We start from the raw sequence: 27500 nt of genomic DNA on the forward strand, positions 1-27500 counted from the left end.
CTCACCTCTCGTATCTCTTGCGCCGCCACTCCTCACACACCCCTCCCCTCACCTCTCACACACCCCTCCCCTCACCTCTCGAATATCTTTCCCCGCCCCTCCTCACACACCCCTCCCCTCACCTCTCACACACCCCTCCCCTCATCTTTCGTATCTCTTGCCCCGCCCCTTCTCACACACCCCTCCCCTCACCTCTCGTATCTCTTGTCCCGGCCCTCCAAACACACCCCTCCCCTCACCTCTCGAATCTCTTGTCCCGCCCCTTCTCACACACCCCTCCCTTCACCTCTCGTATCTCCTGTCCCGCCCCTCCTCACTAACCCCTCCCCTCACCTCTCGTATCTCCAGTCCCGCCCCTCCTCACACATTCCTCCCCTCACCTCTCGTATCTCCTGTCCCGCCCCTCCTCACTAACCCCTCCCCTCACCTCTCGTATCTCCTGTCCCGCCCCTCCTCACACACCCCTCCCCTCACCTCTCGAATCTCTTGTCCCGCCCCTCCTCACACACCCCTCCCCTCACCTCTCGTATCTCCTGTCCCGCCCCGTTGTATGACTGTAGTTCAGCCAGGATACCGTGGGCCTCCTCCAGGACAGCACTGACCTGGTTCCATACCGCCGTCTCTGCCTCCGTAGGCTGGGCATCTGGAGGAGAATGGAGCATGATGGGACATGGAGTTTTAGAGGGTAGAGTAGGTTTGGGGTTGAGAGTTAGAGAGGAGCATGATGGGACATGTAGTTTTAGAGGGTAGAGTAGGTTTGGGGTTGAGAGTTAGAGAGGAGCATGATGGGACATGGAGTTTTAGAGGGTAGAGTAGGTTTGGGGTTGAGAGTTAGAGAGGAGCATGATGGGACATGGAGTTTTGGAGAGAAATGGAGGGTTGGGGTTAGAGTGGTGAATTAGGGTTAGGGTTATAGGAAGGTTGTGTGTGTGTGTGAGAGCGGGGAAGGAAATGAAAGGGTAAAGGAGGGGCGGCATAATGGGAAGGGTATTTAGGAAAGGAGAATAAGGAATAGATTATTAGAATATCCAATATCCAAAAGGTTTAGAACACCAACTCATTCCAGGGATTTTCTTATTTTTTTTTACTATTTTCTATATTGTAAAATAATAATGAAGACATCAAAACTATTAAATAACAAATATGGAATCATGTAGTGATTCTTCAAAGTAGCCACACTTTGCCTTGATGACAGCTTTGCACATTCTTGGAATTCTGTCAACCAGCTTCATGATGTAGTCACCTGGAATGCATTTCATTTAAAACCTCTTGAAGCTAGGGGGCACTATTTTTATGTTTGGAAAAATAACGTTCCCAAAGTAAACGGCCTATTTCTCAAGACCAGATGCTAGAATATGCATATAATTATATTAGGATAGAAAACACTCTAAAGTTTCCAAAACTGTAAAAATATTGTGTGTGAGTATAACAGAACTGATATTGCAGGCGAAAGCCTGAGAAAAATCCAATCAGGAAGTGATTCTTATTTTGAAACCCCTGTGTTCCTATGCATCCCTATTGCACATTGAAAGGGATATCAACCAGACTCCTTTTTCTATGGCTTCCCTTATGTGTCAACAGCCACTAGACATAGTTACAGGCTTTTATTTTGAAGAATGAGCATGAACGACCACATTGCGTAAGTGGACAAGTGGGGAATCTCAGAGTGATTTGTGCGCAAAAAAGAGAGGCGGCCATTGTTACTCCCGGTCCTAGTGAAAAGCCAACTGTCTCGGTTGATATATTATTGAATAGATATTTGAAAAACACCATGATGATTGATTATAAAAAACGTTTGACATTTTTCTGTGGACCTTATGGATATAATTTGGAATTTTGTCTGCGTTGTCGTGACCGCTCTTTCCGGTGGATTCCTGTGCATAACGCACCAAACTAACAGAGGTATTTGGATATAAAAAATATCTTTATGGAACAAAAGGAACATTTGTTGTCTAACTTGGAGTCTCGTGGGTGAAAACATCCGAAGATCATCAAAGGTAAACGATTAATTTGATTGCTTTTCTGATTTTCGTGACCAAGTTACCTGATGCTAGGTGTGCTTATTGTTTTGTTGAGCGATCGATAAACTACAAATGCTTGTATTGCTTTCGCTGTAAAGCATCATTTCAACATCTGAGATGACAGGTGGATTAACAAAAGGCTAAGCTGTGTTGTCCTATATTTCACTTGTGATTTCATGAATATTCATATTTTCTAGTAATATTATTTGACTGTGGCGCTATGCTATTCAGCGTTGTTGATGACAATTCTCCCGGATCCGGGATGGGTGGTTCTATTAACAGGTGTGACTTGTGGAATTGCTTTAATTTTTAATACATTTGAGCCAATCAGTTGTGTTGTGACAAGTTAGGGGGGGTATACAGAAGACAGCCATATTTGGTAAAAGACCAAGTACATATTATGGCAAGAACAGCTGAAATAAGCAAAGAGAAATGACAGTCCATCGTTACTTTAAGACATAAAGGTCAGTCAATCTGGAAAATGACTTTTTGCAGTCGCAAAACCCATCAAACTCTATGATGAAACTGTCCCTCATGAGGACCACCACAGGAACGGAGGACCCAGCTTTACCTCTAATGCAGAGGATACGTTTATTAGAGTTACCTGTCTCTCATGAGGACCGCCACAGGGACGGAGGACCCATCGTTACCTCTAATGCAGAAGATACGTTCATTAGAGTTACCTGTCTCTCATGAGGACCGCCACAGGGACGGAGGACCCAGCATATGGTGTGGGGGTGCTTTTCTGGTGACACTGTCTATGATTTATTTAGAATTCACACACTTAACCAGCATGGTTACCACAGCATTCTGTAGCGATACGCCATCCCATCTGGTTTGGACTTAGTGGGACCGACCTCAACCCAATTGAGATGGTTTGGGATGAGTTGGACCTCAGAGTGAAGGTAAATAAGCCAACGAGTGCTCAGCATATGTGGGAACTCCTTCAAGATGGTTGGAAAAGCATTCCAGGTGAAGCTGGTTGAGAGAATGCCAAGGATGTGCAAATCTGTCATCAAGGCAAAGGGTGGCTATTTGAAGAATCTCAAATATAAAATATAATTTGATTTGTTTAACAGTTTTTTTTGTTACTACAGAATTTCATGTGTTATTTCATAGTTTTGATGTCTTCACTATTATTATATAATGTAGAACATAGTACTTAATAAAAAAAAAAAACTGGAATGAGTAGGGGCTCTAAAACTTTTGACCGGTTTTGTAAACATGTCTGTACAGTCATGACACACTGCGGAGGGCCAGATCCTGACATGAGCTATATGTCTGTACAGTAATTCCAACTTTACTATTACAGTTGATTAGTCTCAGTCTTGTTCCACATTTGTTCATGCTTTTTTTTGTGTCACTTCTCCTTCTGTTTATATTTACTCTAAAGAGTTTGATCAAAAGTGTAAAACATTGATTATCATTGAATCTTGCGTGGATGTCAGCATAACATTCACTGGGTTTACGTTACAGTACATGTGCCCGTCTCAAGTGAAGTATCTGGCCCTTCTGGTTTAATGTATTAGTTTAGTTGGTCACAGTACAGTCAGAAAGGGTGGAGAAGGCAGGAATCATCTCTGTCACACACGGTAGTAATTGAAGCAGAACCTAAAGCTTGAGTTGTTGTGATGTCGTTGAATAATCAATCAATCAATCAATCAATTGTATTAATAAAGCCCTTTTTACATCAGCCGATAAACATTCATCATTGTTTTTGCCAGCGGGTTTAAAAAGTGGCAGCCCTAGCTTTAGGAGTGGCAGCCCTAGCTTTAGGAGTGGCAGCCCTAGCTTTAGGAGTGGCAGCCCTAGCTTTAGGAGTGGCAGCAGTAGGTGGGCTCTGGAGGGGGAGAAGGAGAGAAAGAGAGAGATCAAAGAAGAGTGCGGAAAGAAAGAGCGACAGAGAGAATTAAAGAGATTACCTGGAGAGAGAGAGAGTGGGCACAGAGAGAGGGTGAGAGCTGAGGCAGAGAGCTATTTACAATGTATTGACATGTATGTGTCATTGTGTCTCTCTCTCTTTCTGTCTCTGTCTCCGTCTCTATCCATCTCTGTCTCTCTTGCTGTGGCTATCTCTCTCTCTATGTCTGTCTCTGTCTGTCTGTCTGTCTCTCTCTGTCTCTCTCTCTCTCTTTCTGTCTCTGTCTCTCTCTGTCTCCCTCTCTCTCATTCTCTCTTTCTGTCTCTCTCTCTCCCTCTTTATCTATCTCTTTCTGTCTGTCTCTCTCTGACTCTCTCTCTCCTTCTCTCATTCTCTCTCTCTCTCTCTCTTTCTGTCTCTCTCTCTCTTTCTCTCACTCTCTCTCTCTCTCTCTGTCTCTCTCTGTCTCTCTGTCTCTGTGTGTTGGTTTGTTAGTTTGTTAGTGAATAAACCAGAACCAGATTTGTGTCCAATGGTTTTATCCAGATCAGCTGAACAAATAAGCAACTGAGACTACCCCTAGGCACAGACAGTACAGCACACACAGGGTGCCTCTCAGTCACTATACCGTAGGCTTTGTTTGTTCATCTGTGATGAGTGTGTTTTAGTGACTAAATGGGACCGGCAGGGAAGAACCAACGCTGGAAGCAACAGGCTTAAGCAGATGCGATAGGCTGGTGTCCTATTGTGACATACAGCGCGTTCTGAAAGTATTCAGACCCCTTGGCTTTCTCCACATTTTGTTACGTTAAAGCCTTCTAAAATGTTTGAAACATTTTTTTTCCCTTATCAATCGACACACAATACCACATAATGACAAAGCAAAAACATTTTTTTTTAGAAATGTAAATATGCAGTGGACTCATTTCCCTGGTCTGTGTTGTTTGGTTTGTAATGGAGTTGAGTGGTTTAGGTTGTGAAGTTGATCCATATCCCTGGTCTATGTTGTTTGGTTTGAAATGGAGTTGAGTGGTTTAGGTTGTGAAGTTGATCCATATCCCTGGTCTATGTTGTTTGGTTTGTAATGGAGTTGAGTGGTTTATGTTGTGGAGTTGATGCATCATTTTAGATTAGTTATGATGGTGACCCTGTAGCCTTGATATCTGTTGATTAGCTAACAATGGCAATTCATGTCTATTTAGATTAATTATGTGTCGATGCTTTGTTTGATTCTACATGGAGGTGAACTAATGCAGTTTTAGGTTATGGAGTAGATCCCTAGAATTGGTCTTTGTTTTGGTCTATATCATTGTTAACTCAAGCTTTCATCTGTGTGACAGAGGTGACTTCTGCCTCTCACTGGAGCAGAAGAGCACAGTGCTGCTATAGAGAGGGGATTTACTCTACTTTAGTAGAAGAACCCCATTCTCCCTAGCAGTGTGCTACTCCGTTTCCATAGGAACTATAACAGATTCTACCAGAGAGTGGAAGGAACCATCTGTTAAATAGGGGGGACTTTGGAGAAGGAAGGAAAGAAGAAGTTAAAGGTTAGAGGTGAGAGTGGAAGGAGGGAAGGCAAGGATGGAGGTGGCCATTTTGTGACCGACCCTCGCTTTATACACAAACACACATGCACGCACACACACTAGATTAAACACACAAACACATACACACAACACTCACTCACTCATCCAACAGCATTGCAACTCGGGAAGCTGATAGGGTGGATAGATATAGATGGTCTTTGGTTGTAAGACGTCTTTTATCTCAAAGCAACAAGATAAAAATAAGAGGTATGGCATTCTGAAGACTGTTGCTAAATTGCTTCCTAAATAGGACCCGATACCAATCTGAAAGTCTGTGTACAATTTGAATCATCCACATAGTAGTAGCCATATTTCAGCTTATTGCTTTGAACTAGTCTTCACACATAACTCCAGATTAGTTATTACTTATGAAGACCAGCGTCTTGAGCTGAAAAAAAGAAAATGGAGGAAACGGTGAGGACTGAGGAGAGAAACATGGAGGAGGAGAGAAACATGGAGGAGGAGAGAAACATGGAGGAGGAGAGAAACATGGTGGAGGAGGGAAACATGGAGGAGGAGGGAAACATGGAGGAGAGAAACATGGAGGAGGAGAGAAACATGGAGGAGGAGAGAAACATGAAGGAGGAGGGAAACATGGAGGAGGAGAGAAACATGGAGGAGGAGGGAAACATGGAGGAGGAGGGAAACATGGAGGAGAGAAACATGGAGGAGGAGAGAAACATGGAGGAGGAGGGAAACATGGAGGAGGAGGGAAACATGGAGGAGGAGGGAAACATGGAGGAGGATAGAAACATGGAGGAGGAGAGAAACATGGAGGAGGAGGGAAACATGGAGGAGGAGAGAAACATGGAGGAGAGAAGGAGGGAGACTACAGGTATATGACAAACAACACTGAGACAGAATGAAGGAAGAAACTATAAATGAATAAAAATACAAAATAAATTTGATAAACAGAGAGAGAAATAAAAAATGATAAAAAGCGGATGGTCTCACGTTCAAAGTCAAGGAAAATGATTGGGCCATGCTCTAGGTCGGAGCAAGCCAGCACTTTCAGGAGGTTACCCATGAATCTCCTAGAACAGAAAGAGGGAAGAAGAGGATTGTGTGGGTGATGAAGGGGAGGTGTGAGGGACGTATGTGTGTGTGTGTGGTGTGTGCGGTGTGTGTGTGTATTGGTTGGGGTAGGAGGGGGTGGGTTGGTCGGGTGTGACGGTGGTATAGTTTGTCCAGGTATGTCGTGGGTGGCATTGGCATGGCAACATGGACAGACAGATCACTCTCTCACTCGGGTTTGTTTTCTTCTAGCGCTCTGCTGTCCAGCTTCTCAGTACTGAAGGACTGCTGGGTATGTCTGTCCAGCCTCTCAGTCCTTGAGGACTGCTGGGTAGTCTGTCCAGCCTCTCAGTCCTGGAGGACTGCTGGGTACATCTGTCCAGCCTCTCAGTCCTGGAGGACTGCTGGTTAGTCTGTCCAACTTCTCAGTACTGGAGGTCTGCTGGCTACGTCCTCTGGTTATTGTGATATCAATTTAAATTAAATATTAACTACAAATGGATATTTTTTGTGCTTTGCTTAAGCTGATTAAAGATGTCAATATTTCAAGGGATCTTGGGGCTTATGAGGACTAATTGGTTCCGAAGCTGTTCACGAGCGCAAATAATGAGAGTGAGGGCAGAGAGTTTCTGAACATGACAAACACCACCCACAGCACAACAACACTCCAACACACCATGAGAACATCAACCCACATCTACAACCCCATTCCTCTCCACCCGAACCACAACCTGCACCTCTGACCTCCAACCTGCATCACACACTGATACACACACATGCACATCCCAGCGCTCACTTACTTTCGAAGTCCAGGAAAAAATGTGGACAGTTTTCTAAATCCTTGCCAAGGACCTTAATGAGGTTCCCCATGGCTGCAACCTGGACAGGAGAGAGATAGACAAACAGTAGAACTAACCTTAACCTAGACTGGAGAGAGATAGACAAACAGAGAACTAATCTTAACCTAGACTGGAGAGAGATAGACAAACAGTAGAACTAACCTTAACCTAGACTGGAGAGAGATAGACAACCATAGAACTAACCTTAACCTAGACTGGAGAGAGATAGACAAACAATATAACTAACCCTAACCCTATCCTAACCCTAACCCAGCAGTAACCCCATACCCTACCCTACCCTACCCCGCCCTAAACTTAACCCTAACCTAACCCCTACCCTAACTGTAACCCCTACCCTAACCCTACGCTAACCCCTACCCCAACATTAACCCAACCCTAACACCTACCATACCCCAACCCTAACTCCTTTCCTAACCCTAACCCCTAGCCTAACTCCTACCCCAACACAAAATCTACCCCAACCCTAACTCCTATCCCAACCCTCACCCCTAACCTAACTCCTATCCTAACCCTAACCCCAACCCTAACTCCTATCCTAACCCTAACCCCTAGCCTAACTCCTACCCCAACACAAACTCTACCCCAACCCTAACTCCTATCCTATCCCTACCCCAACACAAAATCTACCCCAACCCTAAAACCTACCACGACCCTAACCCATACCCCAACCCTAACTCCTATCCTAACCCTAACCCCTAACCTAACTCCTATCCTAACCCTAACCCCTAACCTAACTCCTATCCTAACCCTAACCCCTAACCTAACTCCTATCCTAACCCTAACCACTAACCTAACTCCTATCCTAACCCTAACCCCTAACCTAACTCCTATCCTAACCCTAACCACTAACCTAACTCCTATCCTAACCCTAACTCCTAACCTAACTCCTACCCCAACACAAAATATATCCTAACCCTCACCCTTAAAATTGTACATTTATATTTGAGTCATTTAGCAGCCGCTCTTATCCAGAGCGACTTACAGTTAGTGCATTCATCTTAAGGTAGCTAGGTTGGACAGCCACGCATCACAGGCATAGAAAGGACATTTTTAGTCAATATCGTAGCTATTAATCGATTCAGAGCTTGAAGGGGAGAGAGGGCGAGGGGGGGGGGGGGGGGGGGGGGTCAAGTGCCACGTTTCGGTCGAATTGGACCGATTTACAAGTTTTCTGTCTGAAAAATGTAGTTAATTTAATCGGATTGTCATAAGGTTCCATGACTTTGTCCACACAGGACATTTGAACACACAAAATACATTTTGATGATTTCCACTACATTTTGGGTGTTTTATTTAACCTTTGTCCACCCGTGGTTTTCTCTGTCAAAAATGACCGGTCATTAGAAACTAATAGGTGAGACTACAATTAGAGTATGAAATGGAGTTCAGGCACATGCCCATTCATCAGATGGACACACTTCCTCTCCCAGACCCCCACATACATGTGTGTTTGAGCACACACACACACACTTCACTCCCCTTCTTGGTTCCATGGCAACCCCCACAGGAACCTTTCCCCAATAGAATCTTTCCCCCACGGGAACCACACCTGTTGGCATTCTCACAAACAATCACAACATTGTTTCTATAATATATAGAACTTTTCTCGCAGCTCTGGTAAATAAAGTTAATTTAAGGCCTTGTTCACAATTCATTCTGTGGCAGCACATTGACCAAACTATATACTGTATGTGAGGCTCTTGATCATATCTTTGATCACGACACTGGTGAGGAGGAGAGAGTCCTTGTTGAACTTTGACACAAAGTAGTCTGTGATAAATAGCACAATATGTTTCATCTGAGTATTTGTTACAGTGAAAATAATCCATACATTATGCTTTTTTTACTCAAAAACGAGTTGTAGGGGCTAAGATCAATGAGGCCTACAGGCCATAAATAGCTAATAGAAGCTCAAAACTTGTAATGTTCACAACAACTTAAAATTAATTTAAGTTGATAGAAATATCTAACACAACATTAGATGATAATATATGTATTATTATGGATTTATAATCAGCTATAATGGGGTGGCCATTTTGGACCGGGAACACAGAATGAATTAATATAAGACAAACGTAACAGGAGGGTTAAGACACTGTTTGAAGAGGTTTCAGATGGTTCCACCATTGGGGTACCAGGACAGAGAAGGGTTTGGACTGGGCTGAGCGGGAGCTGCCCTCCAGTAGGGGTGGGAGGGCCAGGAGACCAGAGGTGGCAGAACGGAGTGCTCGGGTTGGGGTGGGAGGGCCAGGAGACCAGAGGTGGCAGAACGGAGTGCTCGGGTTGGGGTGTAGGGTTTGAGACCTGAGGTGGCAGAACAGAGTGCTCGGGTTGGGGTGTAGGGTTTGAGATCTGAGGTGGCAGAACAGAGTGCTCGGGTTGGGGTGTAGGGTTTGAGACCTGAGGTGGCAGAACAGAGTGCTCGGGTTGGGGTGTAGGGTTTGAGATCTGAGGTGGCAGAACAGAGTGCTCGGGTTGGGGTGTAGGGTTTGAGACCTGAGGTGGCAGAACAGAGTGCTCGGGTTGGGGTGTAGGGTTTGAGATCTGAGGTGGCAGAACAGAGTGCTCGGGTTGGGGTGTAGGATTTGAGATCTGAGGTGGCAGAACAGAGTGCTCGGGTTGGGGTGTAGGGTTTGAGATCTGAGGTGGCAGAACAGAGTGCTCGGGTTGGGGTGTAGGGTTTGAGACCTGAGGTGGCAGAACGGAGTGCTCGGGTTGGGGTGTAGGGTTTAAGTATAGTCTAAAGGTAGGAAGGGGCAGTTCATCTTGCTAAGCATACTAACCCCTACCCCAAGCCTAACCCCTACCAAAACCCTATCCTCTAACCTAACCCCTACCACAACCCTAACCCCTACCTCGACCCTACCCCAACCTTACCCCAACTCTACCCTACCCCAACACTGACCCTATCCCAACCCTACCCCGACCCTGACCCTGACCCTACCCCGACCCTACCCCAACCCCAACACTAGCCCAAACCTAACCTCTAACTTCTAACCCCAACTCTAACCCCTAACCCCTAGTGTGTAAGATGGCTCCGGAGAGGATGGCTGCCGTTTCATGGGCTCTTAAACCAACCGTGCCATTTTGTTTATTTTTTCAAAATAAATGTTTGTGACGTATTTTGTACATCATGTTGCTGCCACAGCCTCTTAAGACCTAAAATAGCAAATGGAAAATCAGAACAGATTCATCTTCAACTGGATAAAGAATCTTAAATGTGTTTTACCTCATTTCTATCAGCAAATAAATAAAAAAAATAAAAAATAAATAGCAAATAAAAACGGTAAATGTGCAACCAAAGGGAACAAAAACTCTAGACCACCTTTACTCCACACACAGAGACACGTACAAAGCTCTCCCTCACCCTACATTTGGCAAATCTGACCATCATTCTATATTCCTGATGCCTGCTTACAAGCAGAAAAAAACAGTGACTTGGTCTATAAACAAGTGGTCAGATGAAGCAGATGCTAAGCTACAGGACTGTTTTGCTATCACAGACTGGTGCTTGTGTCGGGATTCTTCCGATGGCATTGAGGAGTACACCACGTCAGTCACTGGCTTCATCAATAAGTGCATCGATGACGTCGTCCCAACAGTGACTGTACATATGAACCCCAACCAGAAGCCATGGATCACAGACAACATCCGCACTGAGCTAAAGGGTAGAGCTGCCGCTTTCAAGGAGCGGGACTCTAACACGGAAGCTTATAAGAAATCCTGCTATGCCCTCGAAAAATCAAACAGGCAAAGCTTCAATACAAGACTAAGATCGAATCATACTACACCGGCTCTGACGATCGTCGGATTTGGCAGGACTTGCTACCTATTACAGACTACAAAGGGAAGCACAGCCGAGAGCTGCCCAGTGACACGGGCCTACCTGACAAGCAAAATTACTTCTATGCTCGCTCCGAGGCAACTAACAATGCATGAGAGCACCAGCTGTTCCAGATGACTGTGTGATCTTGCTCAGTTGTGCACTGGGGCCTCCCACTCCTCTTTCTGTTCTGGTTAGAGACAGTTTGCGCTGTTCTGTAAAGGGAGTAGTACACAGCATTGTACGAGATCTTCAGTTTCTTGGAAATTTCTCGCATGGAATAGCTTTCATTATACAGAACAAGAATAGTTATACTTTTCTGGCCATTTTGAGCCTATAATCGAACCCACAAATGCTGATGCTCCAGATTTGGGTTTGAGATCTGAGGTGGCAGAACGGAGTGCTCGGGTTGGGGTGTAGGATTTGAGATCTGAGGTGGCAGAACAGAGTGCTCGGGTTGGGGTGTAGGGTTTGAGATCTGAGGTGGCAGAACAGAGTGCTCGGGTTGGGGTGTAGGGTTTGAGACCTGAGGTGGCAGAACGGAGTGCTCGGGTTGGGGTGTAGGGTTTAAGTATAGTCTAAAGGTAGGAAGGGGCAGTTCATCTTGCTAAGCATACTAACCCCTACCCCAAGCCTAACCCCTACCAAAACCCTATCCTCTAACCTAACCCCTACCACAACCCTAACCCCTACCTCGACCCTACCCCAACCTTACCCCAACTCTACCCTACCCCAACACTGACCCTATCCCGACCCTACCCCGACCCTGACCCTGACCCTACCCCGACCCTACCCCAACCCCAACACTAGCCCAAACCTAACCTCTAACTTCTAACCCCAACTCTAACCCCTAACCCCTAGTGTGTAAGATGGCTCCGGAGAGGATGGCTGCCGTTTCATGGGCTCTTAAACCAACCGTGCCATTTTGTTTATTTTTTCAAAATAAATGTTTGTGACGTATTTTGTACATCATGTTGCTGCCACAGCCTCTTAAGACCTAAAATAGCAAATGGAAAATCAGAACAGATTCATCTTCAACTGGATAAAGAATCTTAAATGTGTTTTACCTCATTTCTATCAGCAAATAAATAAAAAAAATAAAAAATAAATAGCAAATAAAAACGGTAAATGTGCAACCAAAGGGAACAAAAACTCTAGACCACCTTTACTCCACACACAGAGACACGTACAAAGCTCTCCCTCACCCTACATTTGGCAAATCTGACCATCATTCTATATTCCTGATGCCTGCTTACAAGCAGAAAAAAACAGTGACTTGGTCTATAAACAAGTGGTCAGATGAAGCAGATGCTAAGCTACAGGACTGTTTTGCTATCACAGACTGGTGCTTGTGTCGGGATTCTTCCGATGGCATTGAGGAGTACACCACGTCAGTCACTGGCTTCATCAATAAGTGCATCGATGACGTCGTCCCAACAGTGACTGTACATATGAACCCCAACCAGAAGCCATGGATCACAGACAACATCCGCACTGAGCTAAAGGGTAGAGCTGCCGCTTTCAAGGAGCGGGACTCTAACACGGAAGCTTATAAGAAATCCTGCTATGCCCTCGAAAAATCAAACAGGCAAAGCTTCAATACAAGACTAAGATCGAATCATACTACACCGGCTCTGACGATCGTCGGATTTGGCAGGACTTGCTACCTATTACAGACTACAAAGGGAAGCACAGCCGAGAGCTGCCCAGTGACACGGGCCTACCTGACAAGCAAAATTACTTCTATGCTCGCTCCGAGGCAACTAACAATGCATGAGAGCACCAGCTGTTCCAGATGACTGTGTGATCTTGCTCAGTTGTGCACTGGGGCCTCCCACTCCTCTTTCTGTTCTGGTTAGAGACAGTTTGCGCTGTTCTGTAAAGGGAGTAGTACACAGCATTGTACGAGATCTTCAGTTTCTTGGAAATTTCTCGCATGGAATAGCTTTCATTATACAGAACAAGAATAGTTATACTTTTCTGGCCATTTTGAGCCTATAATCGAACCCACAAATGCTGATGCTCCAGATACTCAACCAGTTGTATTGCTTCTTTAATCAAAACAACAGTTCTCAGCTGTGCTAACATAATTGCAATATGGTTTTCTAATGATCAATTAGCATTTTAAAATTATAAACTTGGATTAGCAAATACAACATGCCATTGGAACACAGGAGTGATGGTTGCTGATAATGGGCCTCTGTACTCCTATGTAGATATTCCATTAAAAAAATAATCAGTTTCCAGCTGCAATAGTCATTTACAACATTAAGAATATCTGCACTGTACAAGGACATTTCGAAGTGACCCCAAACTTTTGAAAGGCAGTGTATAAATTACCACAATTACCTCTACTAAACGGTGCCCCCCCACAGTGACTCTGTACCGTAACACCCTGTATATAGCCTCCACATTGAGTCTGTACCGTAACACCCTGTATATATCCTCCACTTTGACTCTGTCCTGGTACCCTCTCTATATAACCTTCACATTGACTCTGTGCAGGTACCCCTTGTATATAGCCTCCACATTGACTCTGTACCGGTACCCCCTGTATATAGCCTCCACATTGACTCTGTACCGTAACACCCTGTATATAGCCTCCACATTGACTCTGTACCGTAACACCCTGTATATAGCCTCCACATTGAGTCTGTACCGTAACACCCTGTATATAGTCTCCACATTGACTCTGTACCGCAACACCCTGTATATAACCTCCACATTGACTCTGTACCGGTACCCCCTGTATATAGCCTCCACATTGACTCTGTACCGGTACCCCCTGTATATAGCCTCCACATTGACTCTGTACCGGTACCCCCTGTATATAGCCTCCACATTGACTCTGTACCGGTACCCCCTGTATATAGCCTCCATATTGACTCTGTACCGGTACCCCCTGTATATAGCCTCCACATTGACTCTGTACCGGTACCCCCTGTATATAGCCTCCAAATTGACTCTGTACCGTAACACCCTGTATATAGCCTCCACATTGACTCTGTACCGTAATACCCTGTATATAGCCTCCACATTGACTCTGTACCGGTACCCCCTGTATATAGCCTCCACATTGACTCTGTACCGGTACCCCCTGTATATAGCCTCCATATTGACTCTGTACCGGTACCCCCCTGTATATAGCCTCCACATTGACTCTGTACCGGTACCCCCTGTATATAGCCTCCACATTGACTCTGTACCGGTACCCCCTGTATATAGCCTCCACATTGACTCTGTACCGGTACCCCCTGTATATAGCCTCCACATTGACTCTGTACCGGTACCCCCTGTATATAGTCTCCACATTGACTCTGTACCGGTACCCCCTGTATATAGCCTCCACATTGACTCTGTACCGCAACACCCTGTATATAACCTCCACATTGACTCTGTACCGGTACCCCCTGTATATAGCCTCCACATTGACTCTGTACCGGTACCCCCTGTATATAGCCTCCACATTGACTCTGTACCGGTACCCCCTGTATATAGTCTCCACATTGACTCTGTACCGGTACCCCCTGTATATAGCCTCCACATTGACTCTGTACCGCAACACCCTGTATATAACCTCCACATTGACTCTGTACCGGTACCCCCTGTATATAGCCTCCACATTGACTCTGTACCGGTACCCCCTGTATATAGACTCCACATTGACTCTGTACCGGTACCCCCTGTATATAGCCTCCACATTGACTCTGTACCGGTACCCCCTGTATATAGCCTCCATATTGACTCTGTACCGGTACCCCCTGTATATAGCCTCCACATTGACTCTGTACCGGTACCCCCTGTATATAGCCTCCAAATTGACTCTGTACCGTAACACCCTGTATATAGCCTCCACATTGACTCTGTACCGTAATACCCTGTATATAGCCTCCACATTGACTCTGTACCGGTACCCCCTGTATATAGCCTCCACATTGACTCTGTACCGGTACCCCCTGTATATAGCCTCCATATTGACTCTGTACCGGTACCCCCCTGTATATAGCCTCCACATTGACTCTGTACCGGTACCCCCTGTATATAGCCTCCACATTGACTCTGTACCGGTACCCCCTGTATATAGCCTCCACATTGACTCTGTACCGGTACCCCCTGTATATAGCCTCCACATTGACTCTGTACCGGTACCCCCTGTATATAGTCTCCACATTGACTCTGTACCGGTACCCCCTGTATATAGCCTCCACATTGACTCTGTACCGGTACCCCCTGTATATAACCTCCACATTGACTCTGTACCGGTACCCCCTGTATATAGCCTCCACATTGACTCTGTACCGGTACCCCCTGTATATAACCTCCACATTGACTCTGTACCGGTACCCCCTGTATATAGCCTCCACATTGACTCTGTACCGGTACCCCCTGTATATAGCCTCCACATTGACTCTGTACCAGTACCCCCTGTATATAACCTCCACATTGACTCTGTACCGGTACCCCCTGTATATAGCCTCCACATTGACTCTGTACGGTACCCCCTGTATATAGCCTCCACATTGACTCTGTACCGGTACCCCCTGTATATAGCCTCCACATTGACTCTGTACCAGTACCCCCTGTATATAACCTCCACATTGACTCTGTACCGGTACCCCCTGTATATAGCCTCCATATTGACTCTGTACCGGTACCCCCTGTATATAGCCTCCACATTGACTCTGTACCATTACCCCCTGTATATAGCCTCCACATTGACTCTGTACCGGTACCCCCTGTATATAGCCTCCATATTGACTCTGTACCGGTACCCCCTGTATATAGCCTCCACATTGACTCTGTACCAGTACCCCCTGTATATAGCCTCCACATTGACTCTGTACCAGTACCCCCTGTATATAGCCTCCATATTGACTCTGTACCGGTACCCCCGGTATATAGCCTCCACATTGACTCTGTACCGTAACCCCCTGTATGTAGCCTCCACATTGACTCTGTACCGGTACCCCCGGTATATAGCCTCCACATTGACTCTGTACCGTAACCCCCTGTATATAGCCTCCATATTGACTCTGTACCGTAACACCCTGTATATAGCCTCCACATTGACTCTGTACCGGTACCCCCGGTATATAGCCTCCACATTGACTCTGTACCGTAACCCCCTGTATATAGCCTCCATATTGACTCTGTACCGGTACCCCCGGTATATAGCCTCCACATTGACTCTGTACCGTAACACCCTGTATATAGCCTCCACATTGACTCTGTACCGGTACCCCCTGTATATAGCCTCCACATTGACTCTGTACCAGTACCCCCTGTGTATAGCCTCCATATTGACTCTGTACCGGTACCCCCGGTATATAGCCTCCACATTGACTCTGTACCGGTACCCCCTGTATATAGCCTCCAAATTGACTCTGTACCGTAACACCCTGTATATAGCCTCCACATTGACTCTGTACCGTAACACCCTGTATATAGCCTCCATATTGACTCTGTACCGGTACCTCCTGTATATAGTCTCCACATTGACTCGGTACCGGTACCCCCTGTATATAGCCTCCACATTGACTCTGTACCGGTACCCCCTGTATATAGCCTCCACATTGACTCTGTACCAGTACCCCCTGTATATAGCCTCCATATTGACTCTGTACCGGTACCCCCTGTATATAGCCTCCACATTGACTCTGTACCGGTACCCCCTGTATATAGCCTCCACATTGACTCTGTACCAGTACCCCCTGTATATAACCTCCACATTGACTCTGTACCGGTACCCCCTGTATATAGCCTCCACATTGACTCTGTACGGTACCCCCTGTATATAGCCTCCACATTGACTCTGTACCGGTACCCCCTGTATATAGCCTCCACATTGACTCTGTACCAGTACCCCCTGTATATAACCTCCACATTGACTCTGTACCGGTACCCCCTGTATATAGCCTCCATATTGACTCTGTACCGGTACCCCCTGTATATAGCCTCCACATTGACTCTGTACCGGTACCCCCTGTATATAGCCTCCACATTGACTCTGTACCGGTACCCCCTGTATATAGCCTCCATATTGACTCTGTACCGGTACCCCCTGTATATAGCCTCCACATTGACTCTGTACCAGTACCCCCTGTATATAGCCTCCACATTGACTCTGTACCAGTACCCCCTGTATATAGCCTCCATATTGACTCTGTACCGGTACCCCCGGTATATAGCCTCCACATTGACTCTGTACCGTAACCCCCTGTATGTAGCCTCCACATTGACTCTGTACCGGTACCCCCGGTATATAGCCTCCACATTGACTCTGTACCGTAACCCCCTGTATATAGCCTCCATATTGACTCTGTACCGTAACACCCTGTATATAGCCTCCACATTGACTCTGTACCGGTACCCCCGGTATATAGCCTCCACATTGACTCTGTACCGTAACCCCCTGTATATAGCCTCCATATTGACTCTGTACCGGTACCCCCGGTATATAGCCTCCACATTGACTCTGTACCGTAACACCCTGTATATAGCCTCCACATTGACTCTGTACCGGTACCCCCTGTATATAGCCTCCACATTGACTCTGTACCAGTACCCCCTGTGTATAGCCTCCATATTGACTCTGTACCGGTACCCCCGGTATATAGCCTCCACATTGACTCTGTACCGGTACCCCCTGTATATAGCCTCCAAATTGACTCTGTACCGTAACACCCTGTATATAGCCTCCACATTGACTCTGTACCGTAACACCCTGTATATAGCCTCCATATTGACTCTGTACCGGTACCTCCTGTATATAGTCTCCACATTGACTCGGTACCGGTACCCCCTGTATATAGCCTCCACATTGACTCTGTACCGGTACCCCCTGTATATAGCCTCCACATTGACTCTGTACCAGTACCCCCTGTATATAGCCTCCATATTGACTCTGTACCGGTACCCCCTGTATATAACCTCCACATTGACTCTGTACCGGTACCCCCTGTATATAGCCTCCACATTGACTCTGTACGGTACCCCCTGTATATAGCCTCCACATTGACTCTGTACCGGTACCCCCTGTATATAGCCTCCACATTGACTCTGTACCAGTACCCCCTGTATATAACCTCCACATTGACTCTGTACCGGTACCCCCTGTATATAGCCTCCATATTGACTCTGTACCGGTACCCCCTGTATATAGCCTCCACATTGACTCTGTACCGGTACCCCCTGTATATAGCCTCCACATTGACTCTGTACCGGTACCCCCTGTATATAGCCTCCATATTGACTCTGTACCGGTACCCCCTGTATATAGCCTCCACATTGACTCTGTACCAGTACCCCCTGTATATAGCCTCCACATTGACTCTGTACCAGTACCCCCTGTATATAGCCTCCATATTGACTCTGTACCGGTACCCCCGGTATATAGCCTCCACATTGACTCTGTACCGTAACCCCCTGTATGTAGCCTCCACATTGACTCTGTACCGGTACCCCCGGTATATAGCCTCCACATTGACTCTGTACCGTAACCCCCTGTATATAGCCTCCATATTGACTCTGTACCGTAACACCCTGTATATAGCCTCCACATTGACTCTGTACCGGTACCCCCGGTATATAGCCTCCACATTGACTCTGTACCGTAACCCCCTGTATATAGCCTCCATATTGACTCTGTACCGGTACCCCCGGTATATAGCCTCCACATTGACTCTGTACCGTAACACCCTGTATATAGCCTCCACATTGACTCTGTACCGGTACCCCCTGTATATAGCCTCCACATTGACTCTGTACCAGTACCCCCTGTGTATAGCCTCCATATTGACTCTGTACCGGTACCCCCGGTATATAGCCTCCACATTGACTCTGTACCGGTACCCCCTGTATATAGCCTCCAAATTGACTCTGTACCGTAACACCCTGTATATAGCCTCCACATTGACTCTGTACCGTAACACCCTGTATATAGCCTCCATATTGACTCTGTACCGGTACCTCCTGTATATAGTCTCCACATTGACTCGGTACCGGTACCCCCTGTATATAGCCTCCACATTGACTCTGTACCGGTACCCCCTGTATATAGCCTCCACATTGACTCTGTACCAGTACCCCCTGTATATAGCCTCCATATTGACTCTGTACCGGTACCCCCTGTATATAGCCTCCACATTGACTCTGTACCGGTACCCCCCTGTATATAGCCTCCACATTGACTCTGTACCGGTACCCCCTGTATATAGCCTCCACATTGACTCTGTACCGGTACCCCCTGTATATAGCCTCCATATTGACTCTGTACCGGTACCCCCTGTATATAGCCTCCACATTGACTCTGTACCAGTAGCCCCTGTATATAGCCTCCACATTGACTCTGTACCGGTACCCCCTGTATATAGCCTCCACATTGACTCTGTACCGGTACCCCCTGTATATAGCCTCCACATTGACTCTGTACCGGTACCCCCTGTATATAGCCTCCACATTGACTCTGTACCGGTACCCCCTGTATATAGCCTCCACATTGACTCTGTACCGGTACCCCCTGTATATAACCTCCACCCTGACTCTGTACCGGTACACCCTGTATATAGCCTCCACATTGACTCTGTACCGGTACCCCCTGTATATAGCCTCCACATTGACTCTGTACCGGTACCCCCTGTATATAGCCTCCACATTGACTCTGTACCGTAACACCCTGTATATAACCTCCACCCTGACTCTGTACCGGTACACCCTGTATATAGCCTCCATATTGACTCTGTACCGGTACCCCCTGTATAAAGCCTCCACATTGACTCTGTACCGGTACCCCCTGTATATAGCCTCCACATTGACTCTGTACCAGTACCCCCTGTATATAGCCTCCACATTGACTCTGTACCGGTACCCCCTGTATATAGCCTCCACATTGACTCTGTACCGGTACCCCCTGTATAAAGCCTCCACATTGACTCTGTACCAGTACCCCCTGTATATAGCCTCCACATTGACTCTGTACCGGTACCCCCTGTATAAAGCCTCCACATTGACTCTGTACCGGTACCCCCTGTATATAGCCTCCACATTGACTCTGTACCGGTACCCCCTGTATAAAGCCTCCACATTGACTCTGTACCGGTACCCCCTGTATAAAGCCTCCACATTGACTCTGTACCAGTACCCCCTGTATATAGCCTCCACATTGACTCTGTACCGGTACCCCCTGTATATAGCCTCCACATTGACTCTGTACCGGTACCCCCTGTATAAAGCCTCCACATTGACTCTGTACCGGTACCCCCTGTATAAAGCCTCCACATTGACTCTGTACCAGTACCCCCTGTATATAGCCTCCACATTGACTCTGTACCGGTACCCCCTGTATATAGCCTCCACATTGACTCTGTACCAGTACCCCCTGTATATAGCCTCCACATTGACTCTGTACCGGTACCCCCTGTATATAGCCTCCACATTGACTCTGTACCGGTACCCCCTGTATATAGCCTCCACATTGACTCTGTACCAGTACCCCTTGTATATAGCCTCCACATTGACTCTGTACCGGTACCCCCTGTATATAGCCTCCACATTGACTCTGTACCAGTACCCCCTGTATATAGCCTCCACATTGACTCTGTACCAGTACCCCCTGTATATAGCCTCCACATTGACTCTGTACCGGTACCCCCTGTATATAGCCTCCACATTGACTCTGTACCAGTACCCCCTGTATATAGCCTCCACATTGACTCTGTACCGGTACCCCCTGTATATAGCCTCCACATTGACTCTGTACCAGTACCCCCTGTATATAGCCTCCACATTGACTCTGTACCGGTACCCCCTGTATATAGCCTCCACATTGACTCTGTACCGGTACCCCCTGTATATAGCCTCCACATTGACTCTGTACCAGTACCCCCTGTATATAGCCTCCACATTGACTCTGTACCAGTACCCCCTGTATATAGCCTCCACATTGACTCTGTACCGGTACCCCCTGTATATAGCCTCCACATTGACTCTGTACCAGTACCCCCTGTATATAGCCTCCACATTGACTCTGTACCAGTACCCCCTGTATATAGCCTCCACATTGACTCTGTACCGGTACCCCCTGTATATAGCCTCCACATTGACTCTGTACCGGTACCCCCTGTATATAGCCTCCACATTGACTCTGTACCAGTACCCCCTGTATATAGCCTCCACATTGACTCTGTACCGGTACCCCCTGTATATAGCCTCCACATTGACTCTGTACCGGTACCCCCTGTATATAGCCTCCACATTGACTCTGTACCGGTACCCCCTGTATATAGCCTCCACATTGACTCTGTACCGGTACCCCCTGTATATAGCCTCCACATTGACTCTGTACCGGTACCCCCTGTATATAGCCTCCACATTGACTCTGTACCGGTACCCCCTGTATATAGCCTCCACATTGACTCTGTACCGGTACCCCCTGTATATAGCCTCCACATTGACTCTGTACTGTAATACCCTGTATATAGCCTCCACATTGACTCTGTACTGTAATACCCTGTATATAGCCTCCACATTGACTCTGTACCGGTACCCCCTGTATATAGCCTCCACATTGACTCTGTACCGGTACTCCCTGTATATAGCCTCCACATTGACTCTGTACCGGTACCCCCTGTATATAGCCTCCACATTGACTCTGTACCAGTACCCCCTGTATATAGCCTCCACATTGACTCTGTACCGGTACCCCCTGTATATAGCCTCCATATTGACTCTGTACCGGTACCCCCTGTATATAGCCTCCACATTGACTCTGTACCGGTACCCCCTGTATATAGCCTCCACATTGACTCTGTACCGGTACCCCCTGTATATAGCCTCCACATTGACTCTGTACTGTAATACCCTGTATATAGCCTCCACATTGACTCTGTACTGTAATACCCTGTATATAGCCTCCACATTGACTCTGTACCGGTACCCCCTGTATATAGCCTCCACATTGACTCTGTACCGGTACCCCCTGTATATAGCCTCCACATTGACTCTGTACCGGTACCCCCTGTATATAGCCTCCACATTGACTCTGTACCAGTACCCCCTGTATATAGCCTCCACATTGACTCTGTACCGGTACCCCCTGTATATAGCCTCCATATTGACTCTGTACCGGTACCCCCTGTATATAGCCTCCACATTGACTCTGTACCGGTACCCCCTGTATATAGCCTCCACATTGACTCTGTACCGGTACCCCCTGTATATAGCCTCCACATTGACTCTGTACTGTAATACCCTGTATATAGCCTCCACATTGACTCTGTACTGTAATACCCTGTATATAGCCTCCACATTGACTCTGTACCGGTACCCCCTGTATATAGCCTCCACATTGACTCTGTACCGGTACCCCCTGTATATAGCCTCCACATTGACTCTGTACCGGTACCCCCTGTATATAGCCTCCACATTGACTCTGTACCTGTACCCCCTGTATATAGCCTCCACATTGACTCTGTACCGGTACCCCCTGTATATAGCCTCCATATTGACTCTGTACCGGTACCCCCTGTATATAGCCTCCATATTGACTCTGTACCGGTACCCCCTGTATATAGCCTCCACATTGACTCTGTACTGTAATACCCTGTATATAGCCTCCACATTGACTCTGTACTGTAATACCCTGTATATAGCCTCCACATTGACTCTGTACCGGTACCCCCTGTATATAGCCTCCACATTGACTCTGTACCGTAACCCCCTGTATATAGCCTCCACATTGACTCTGTACCGGTACCCCCTGTATATAGCCTCCACATTGACTCTGTACCAGTACCCCCTGTATATAGCCTCCACATTGACTCTGTACCGGTACCCCCTGTATATAGCCTCCACATTGACTCTGTACCGGTACCCCCTGTATATAGCCTCCACATTGACTCTGTACCGGTACCCCCTGTATATAGCCTCCACATTGACTGTACCAGTACCCCCTGTATATAGCCTCCACATTGACTCTGTACCAGTACCCCCTGTATATAGCCTCCACATTGACTCTGTACCGGTACCCCCTGTATATAGCCTCCACATTGACTCTGTACCGGTACCCCCTGTATATAGCCTCCACATTGACTCTGTACCGGTACCCCCTGTATATAGCCTCCACATTGACTCTGTACCCCCTGTATATAGCCTCCACATTGACTCTGTACCCCCTGTATATAGGCTCCACATTGACTCTGTACCGTAATACCCTGTATATAGCCTCCACATTGACTCTGTACCGTAATACCCTGTATATAGCCTCCACATTGACTCTGTACCGGTACCCCCTGTATATAGCCTCCACATTGACTCTGTACCGGTACCCCCTGTATATAGCCTCCACATTGACTCTGTACCGGTACCCCCTGTATATAGCCTCCACATTGACTCTGTACCAGTACCCCCTGTATATAGCCTCCACATTGACTCTGTACCGTAATACCCTGTATATAGCCTCCACATTGACTCTGTACCGTAATACCCTGTATATAGCCTCCACATTGACTCTGTACCGGTACCCCCTGTATATAGCCTCCACATTGACTCTGTACCGGTACCCCCTGTATATAGCCTCCACATTGACTCTGTACCGGTACCCCCTGTATATAGCCTCCACATTGACTCTGTACCAGTACCCCCTGTATATAGCCTCCACATTGACTCTGTACCGGTACCCCCTGTATATAGTCTCCACATTGACTCTGTACCGGTACCCCCTGTATATAGCCTCCACATTGACTCTGTACCAGTACCCCCTGTATATAGCCTCCACATTGACTCTGTACCGGTACCCCCTGTATATAGCCTCCACATTGACTCTGTACCGTAACACCCTGTATATAGCCTCCACATTGACTCTGTACCGGTACCCCCTGTATATAGCCTCCACATTGACTCTGTACCGTAATACCCTGTATATAGCCTCCACATTGACCCTGTACCGTAATACCCTGTATATAGCCTCCACATTGACTCTGTACCGTAACACCCTGTATATAGCCTCCACATTGACTCTGTACCGGTACCCCCTGTATATAGCCTCCACATTGACTCTGTACCAGTACCCCCTGTATATAGCCTCCACATTGACTCTGTACCGTAATACCCTGTATATAGCCTCCACATTGACTCTGTACCGTAATACCCTGTATATAGCCTCCACATTGACTCTGTACCGGTACCCCCTGTATATAGCCTCCACATTGACTCTGTACCGGTACCCCCTGTATATAGCCTCCACATTGACTCTGTACCGGTACCCCCTGTATATAGCCTCCACATTGACTCTGTACCAGTACCCCCTGTATATAGCCTCCACATTGACTCTGTACCGGTACCCCCTGTATATAGTCTCCACATTGACTCTGTACCGGTACCCCCTGTATATAGCCTCCACATTGACTCTGTACCAGTACCCCCTGTATATAGCCTCCACATTGACTCTGTACCGGTACCCCCTGTATATAGCCTCCACATTGACTCTGTACCGTAACACCCTGTATATAGCCTCCACATTGACTCTGTACCGGTACCCCCTGTATATAGCCTCCACATTGACTCTGTACTGTAATACCCTGTATATAGCCTCCACATTGACCCTGTACCGTAATACCCTGTATATAGCCTCCACATTGACTCTGTACCGGTACCCCCTGTATATAGCCTCCACATTGACTCTGTACCGGTACCCCCTGTATATAGCCTCCACATTGACCCTGTACCGTAACACCCTGTATATAGCCTCCACATTGACTCTGTACCGTAATACCCTGTATATAGCCTCCATATTGACTCTGTACCGTAACACCCTGTATATAGCCTCCATATTGACTCTGTACCGTAATACCCTGTATATAGCCTCCACATTGACTCTGTACCGTAATACCCTGTATATAGCCTCCATATTGACTCTGTACCGTAATACCCTGTATATAGCCTCCACATTGACTCTGTACCGTAATACCCTGTATATAGCCTCCACATTGACTCTGTACCGTAATACCCTGTATATAGCCTCCATATTGACTCTGTACCGTAATACCCTGTATATAGCCTCCATATTGACTCTGTACCGTAATACCCTGTATATAGCCTCCACATTGACTCTGTACCGTAACACCCTGTATATAGCCTCCATATTGACTCTGTACCGTAATACCCTGTATATAGCCTCCACATGGACTCTGTACCGGTACCCCCTGTATATAGCCTCCACATTGACTCTGTACCGTAACACCCTGTATATAGCCTCCACATTGACTCTGTACCGTAATACCCTGTATATAGCCTCCACATTGACTCTGTACCGTAATACCCTGTATATAGCCTCCACATTGTTATTTTACTGCAGGTTTTTAATTTTGTATTACTTTATTTTATTAATTTATTTTAACCATTGTTGGTTAAGGGCTTGTAAGTAAGCATTTCCCTGTAAGGTCTAGCTAGACCTGTTGTATTCGGCACATAAACAATAACAAATTGATTTGATTTGATTTGACCCCTAACAGGAGATAACAACAGACACATACATGACAGAGAAAATTACTTTACCCACGTCATATTATTGTAGCTACCTTATTATACAAACCTAACCTTCCTCTCATCTAATCACCTTTCCTGACCTGTCGTCTCCTCTAGTCGTCTCCTCTAGTCTAACAACTCCCCTGTTAAAATGAAACTCTATCAATCAATATATTATTAAATTAATCAGGATTTTGTTTGTATACATGCATATAGTAGCTCTAACGTCTAACAGTATATCTCCTGTTGATAGCAGGTCTAACAGTATATCTACTGTCAGTTGATAGCAGGTCTAACAGTTTATCTACTGTTGACAGTAGGTCTAACAGTTTATCTCCTGTTGATAGCAGGTCTAACAGTATATCTACTGTCAGTTGATAGCAGGTCTAACAGTTTATCTACTGTTGACAGTAGGTCTAACAGTTTATCTCCTGTTGATAGCAGGTCTAACAGTATATCTACTGTCAGTTGATAGCAGGTCTAACAGTTTATCTACTGTTGACAGTAGGTCTAACAGTTTATCTCCTGTTGATAGCAGGTCTAACAGTATATCTACCGTTGATAGCAGGTCTGACAGTATATCTACTGTCTGTTGATAGCAGGTCTAACAGTATATCTACTGTCAGTTGATAGCAGGTCTGACAGTTTATCTACTGTCTGTTGATAGCAGGTCTAACCGTTTATCTACTGTTGATAGCAGGTCTAACAGTATATCTACTGTCTGTTGATAGCAGGTTTAACAGTTTATCTACTGTCTGTTGATAGCAGGTCTGACAGTATATCTACTGTTGATAGCAGGTCTGACAGGTTATCTACTGTCTGTTGATAGCAGGTCTAACAGTATATCTACTGTTGATAGCAGGTCTGCCAGGATATCTACTGTTGATAGCAGGTCTGACAGTATATATACAGTCTGTTGATAGCAGGTCTGACAGTATATCTACCGTTGATAGCAGGTCTGACAGTATATCTACTGTCTGTTGATAGCAGGTCTAACAGTATATCTACTGTCTGTTGATAGCAGGTCTAACCGTTTATCTACTGTTGATAGCAGGTCTAACAGTATATCTACTGTCTGTTGATAGCAGGTTTAACAGTTTATCTACTGTCTGTTGATAGCAGGTCTGACAGTATATCTACTGTTGATAGCAGGTCTGACAGGTTATCTACTGTCTGTTGATAGCAGGTCTAACAGTATATCTACTGTTGATAGCAGGTCTGCCAGGATATCTACTGTTGATAGCAGGTCTGACAGTATATATACAGTCTGTTGATAGCAGGTCTGACAGTATATCTACCGTTGATAGCAGGTCTGACAGTATATCTACTGTCTGTTGATAGCAGGTCTAACAGTATATCTACTGTCTGTTGATAGCAGGTCTGACAGTATATCTACTGTCAGTTGATAGCAGGTCTGACAGTTTATCTACTGTCTGTTGATAGCAGGTCTAACCGTTTATCTACTGTTGATAGCAGGTCTAACAGTATATCTACTGTCTGTTGATAGCAGGTCTAACAGTTTATCTACTGTCTGTTGATAGCAGGTCTGACAGTATATCTACTGTCTGTTGATAGCAGGTTTAACAGTTTATCTACTGTCTGTTGATAGCAGGTCTGACAGTATATCTACTGTTGAAAGCAGGTCTGACAGGTTATCTACTGTCTGTTGATAGCAGGTCTAACAGTATATCTACTGTTGATAGCAGGTCTGCCAGGATATCTACTGTTGATAGCAGGTCTGACAGTATATCTACAGTCTGTTGATAGCAGGTCTGACAGTATATATACAGTCTGTTGATAGCAGGTCTGACAGTA

The 27500-nt window shown here is 46.2% G+C and overlaps 1 protein-coding gene across 5 annotated transcripts in view; it reads right to left on the bottom strand.

Moving 5' to 3' along the window:
- Window positions 1-27500, bottom strand: part of LOC139391667 (CYFIP-related Rac1 interactor A-like) — a 98929-nt gene that overhangs the window by 27310 nt on the left and 44119 nt on the right. For 4 of the 5 annotated variants that reach the window (XM_071139086.1, XM_071139089.1, XM_071139085.1 and 1 more), the window contains 2 exons: window positions 6423-6502; window positions 522-643 (listed from right to left, as the gene is read on the bottom strand). In XM_071139086.1, the coding sequence (XP_070995187.1) occupies window positions 522-643; window positions 6423-6495 (195 nt within the window). In that variant the 5' untranslated portion in view covers window positions 6496-6502. Of the gene's footprint in view, window positions 1-521; window positions 644-6422; window positions 6503-7282; window positions 7362-27500 lie in introns of all 5 variants that reach the window. The other variant, XM_071139088.1, reaches the window with a different exon arrangement.

This window comes from Oncorhynchus clarkii, chromosome 32 (assembly GCF_045791955.1).
Source record: "Oncorhynchus clarkii lewisi isolate Uvic-CL-2024 chromosome 32, UVic_Ocla_1.0, whole genome shotgun sequence".
In the NCBI taxonomy this organism is placed as follows: domain Eukaryota; kingdom Metazoa; phylum Chordata; class Actinopteri; order Salmoniformes; family Salmonidae; genus Oncorhynchus; species Oncorhynchus clarkii.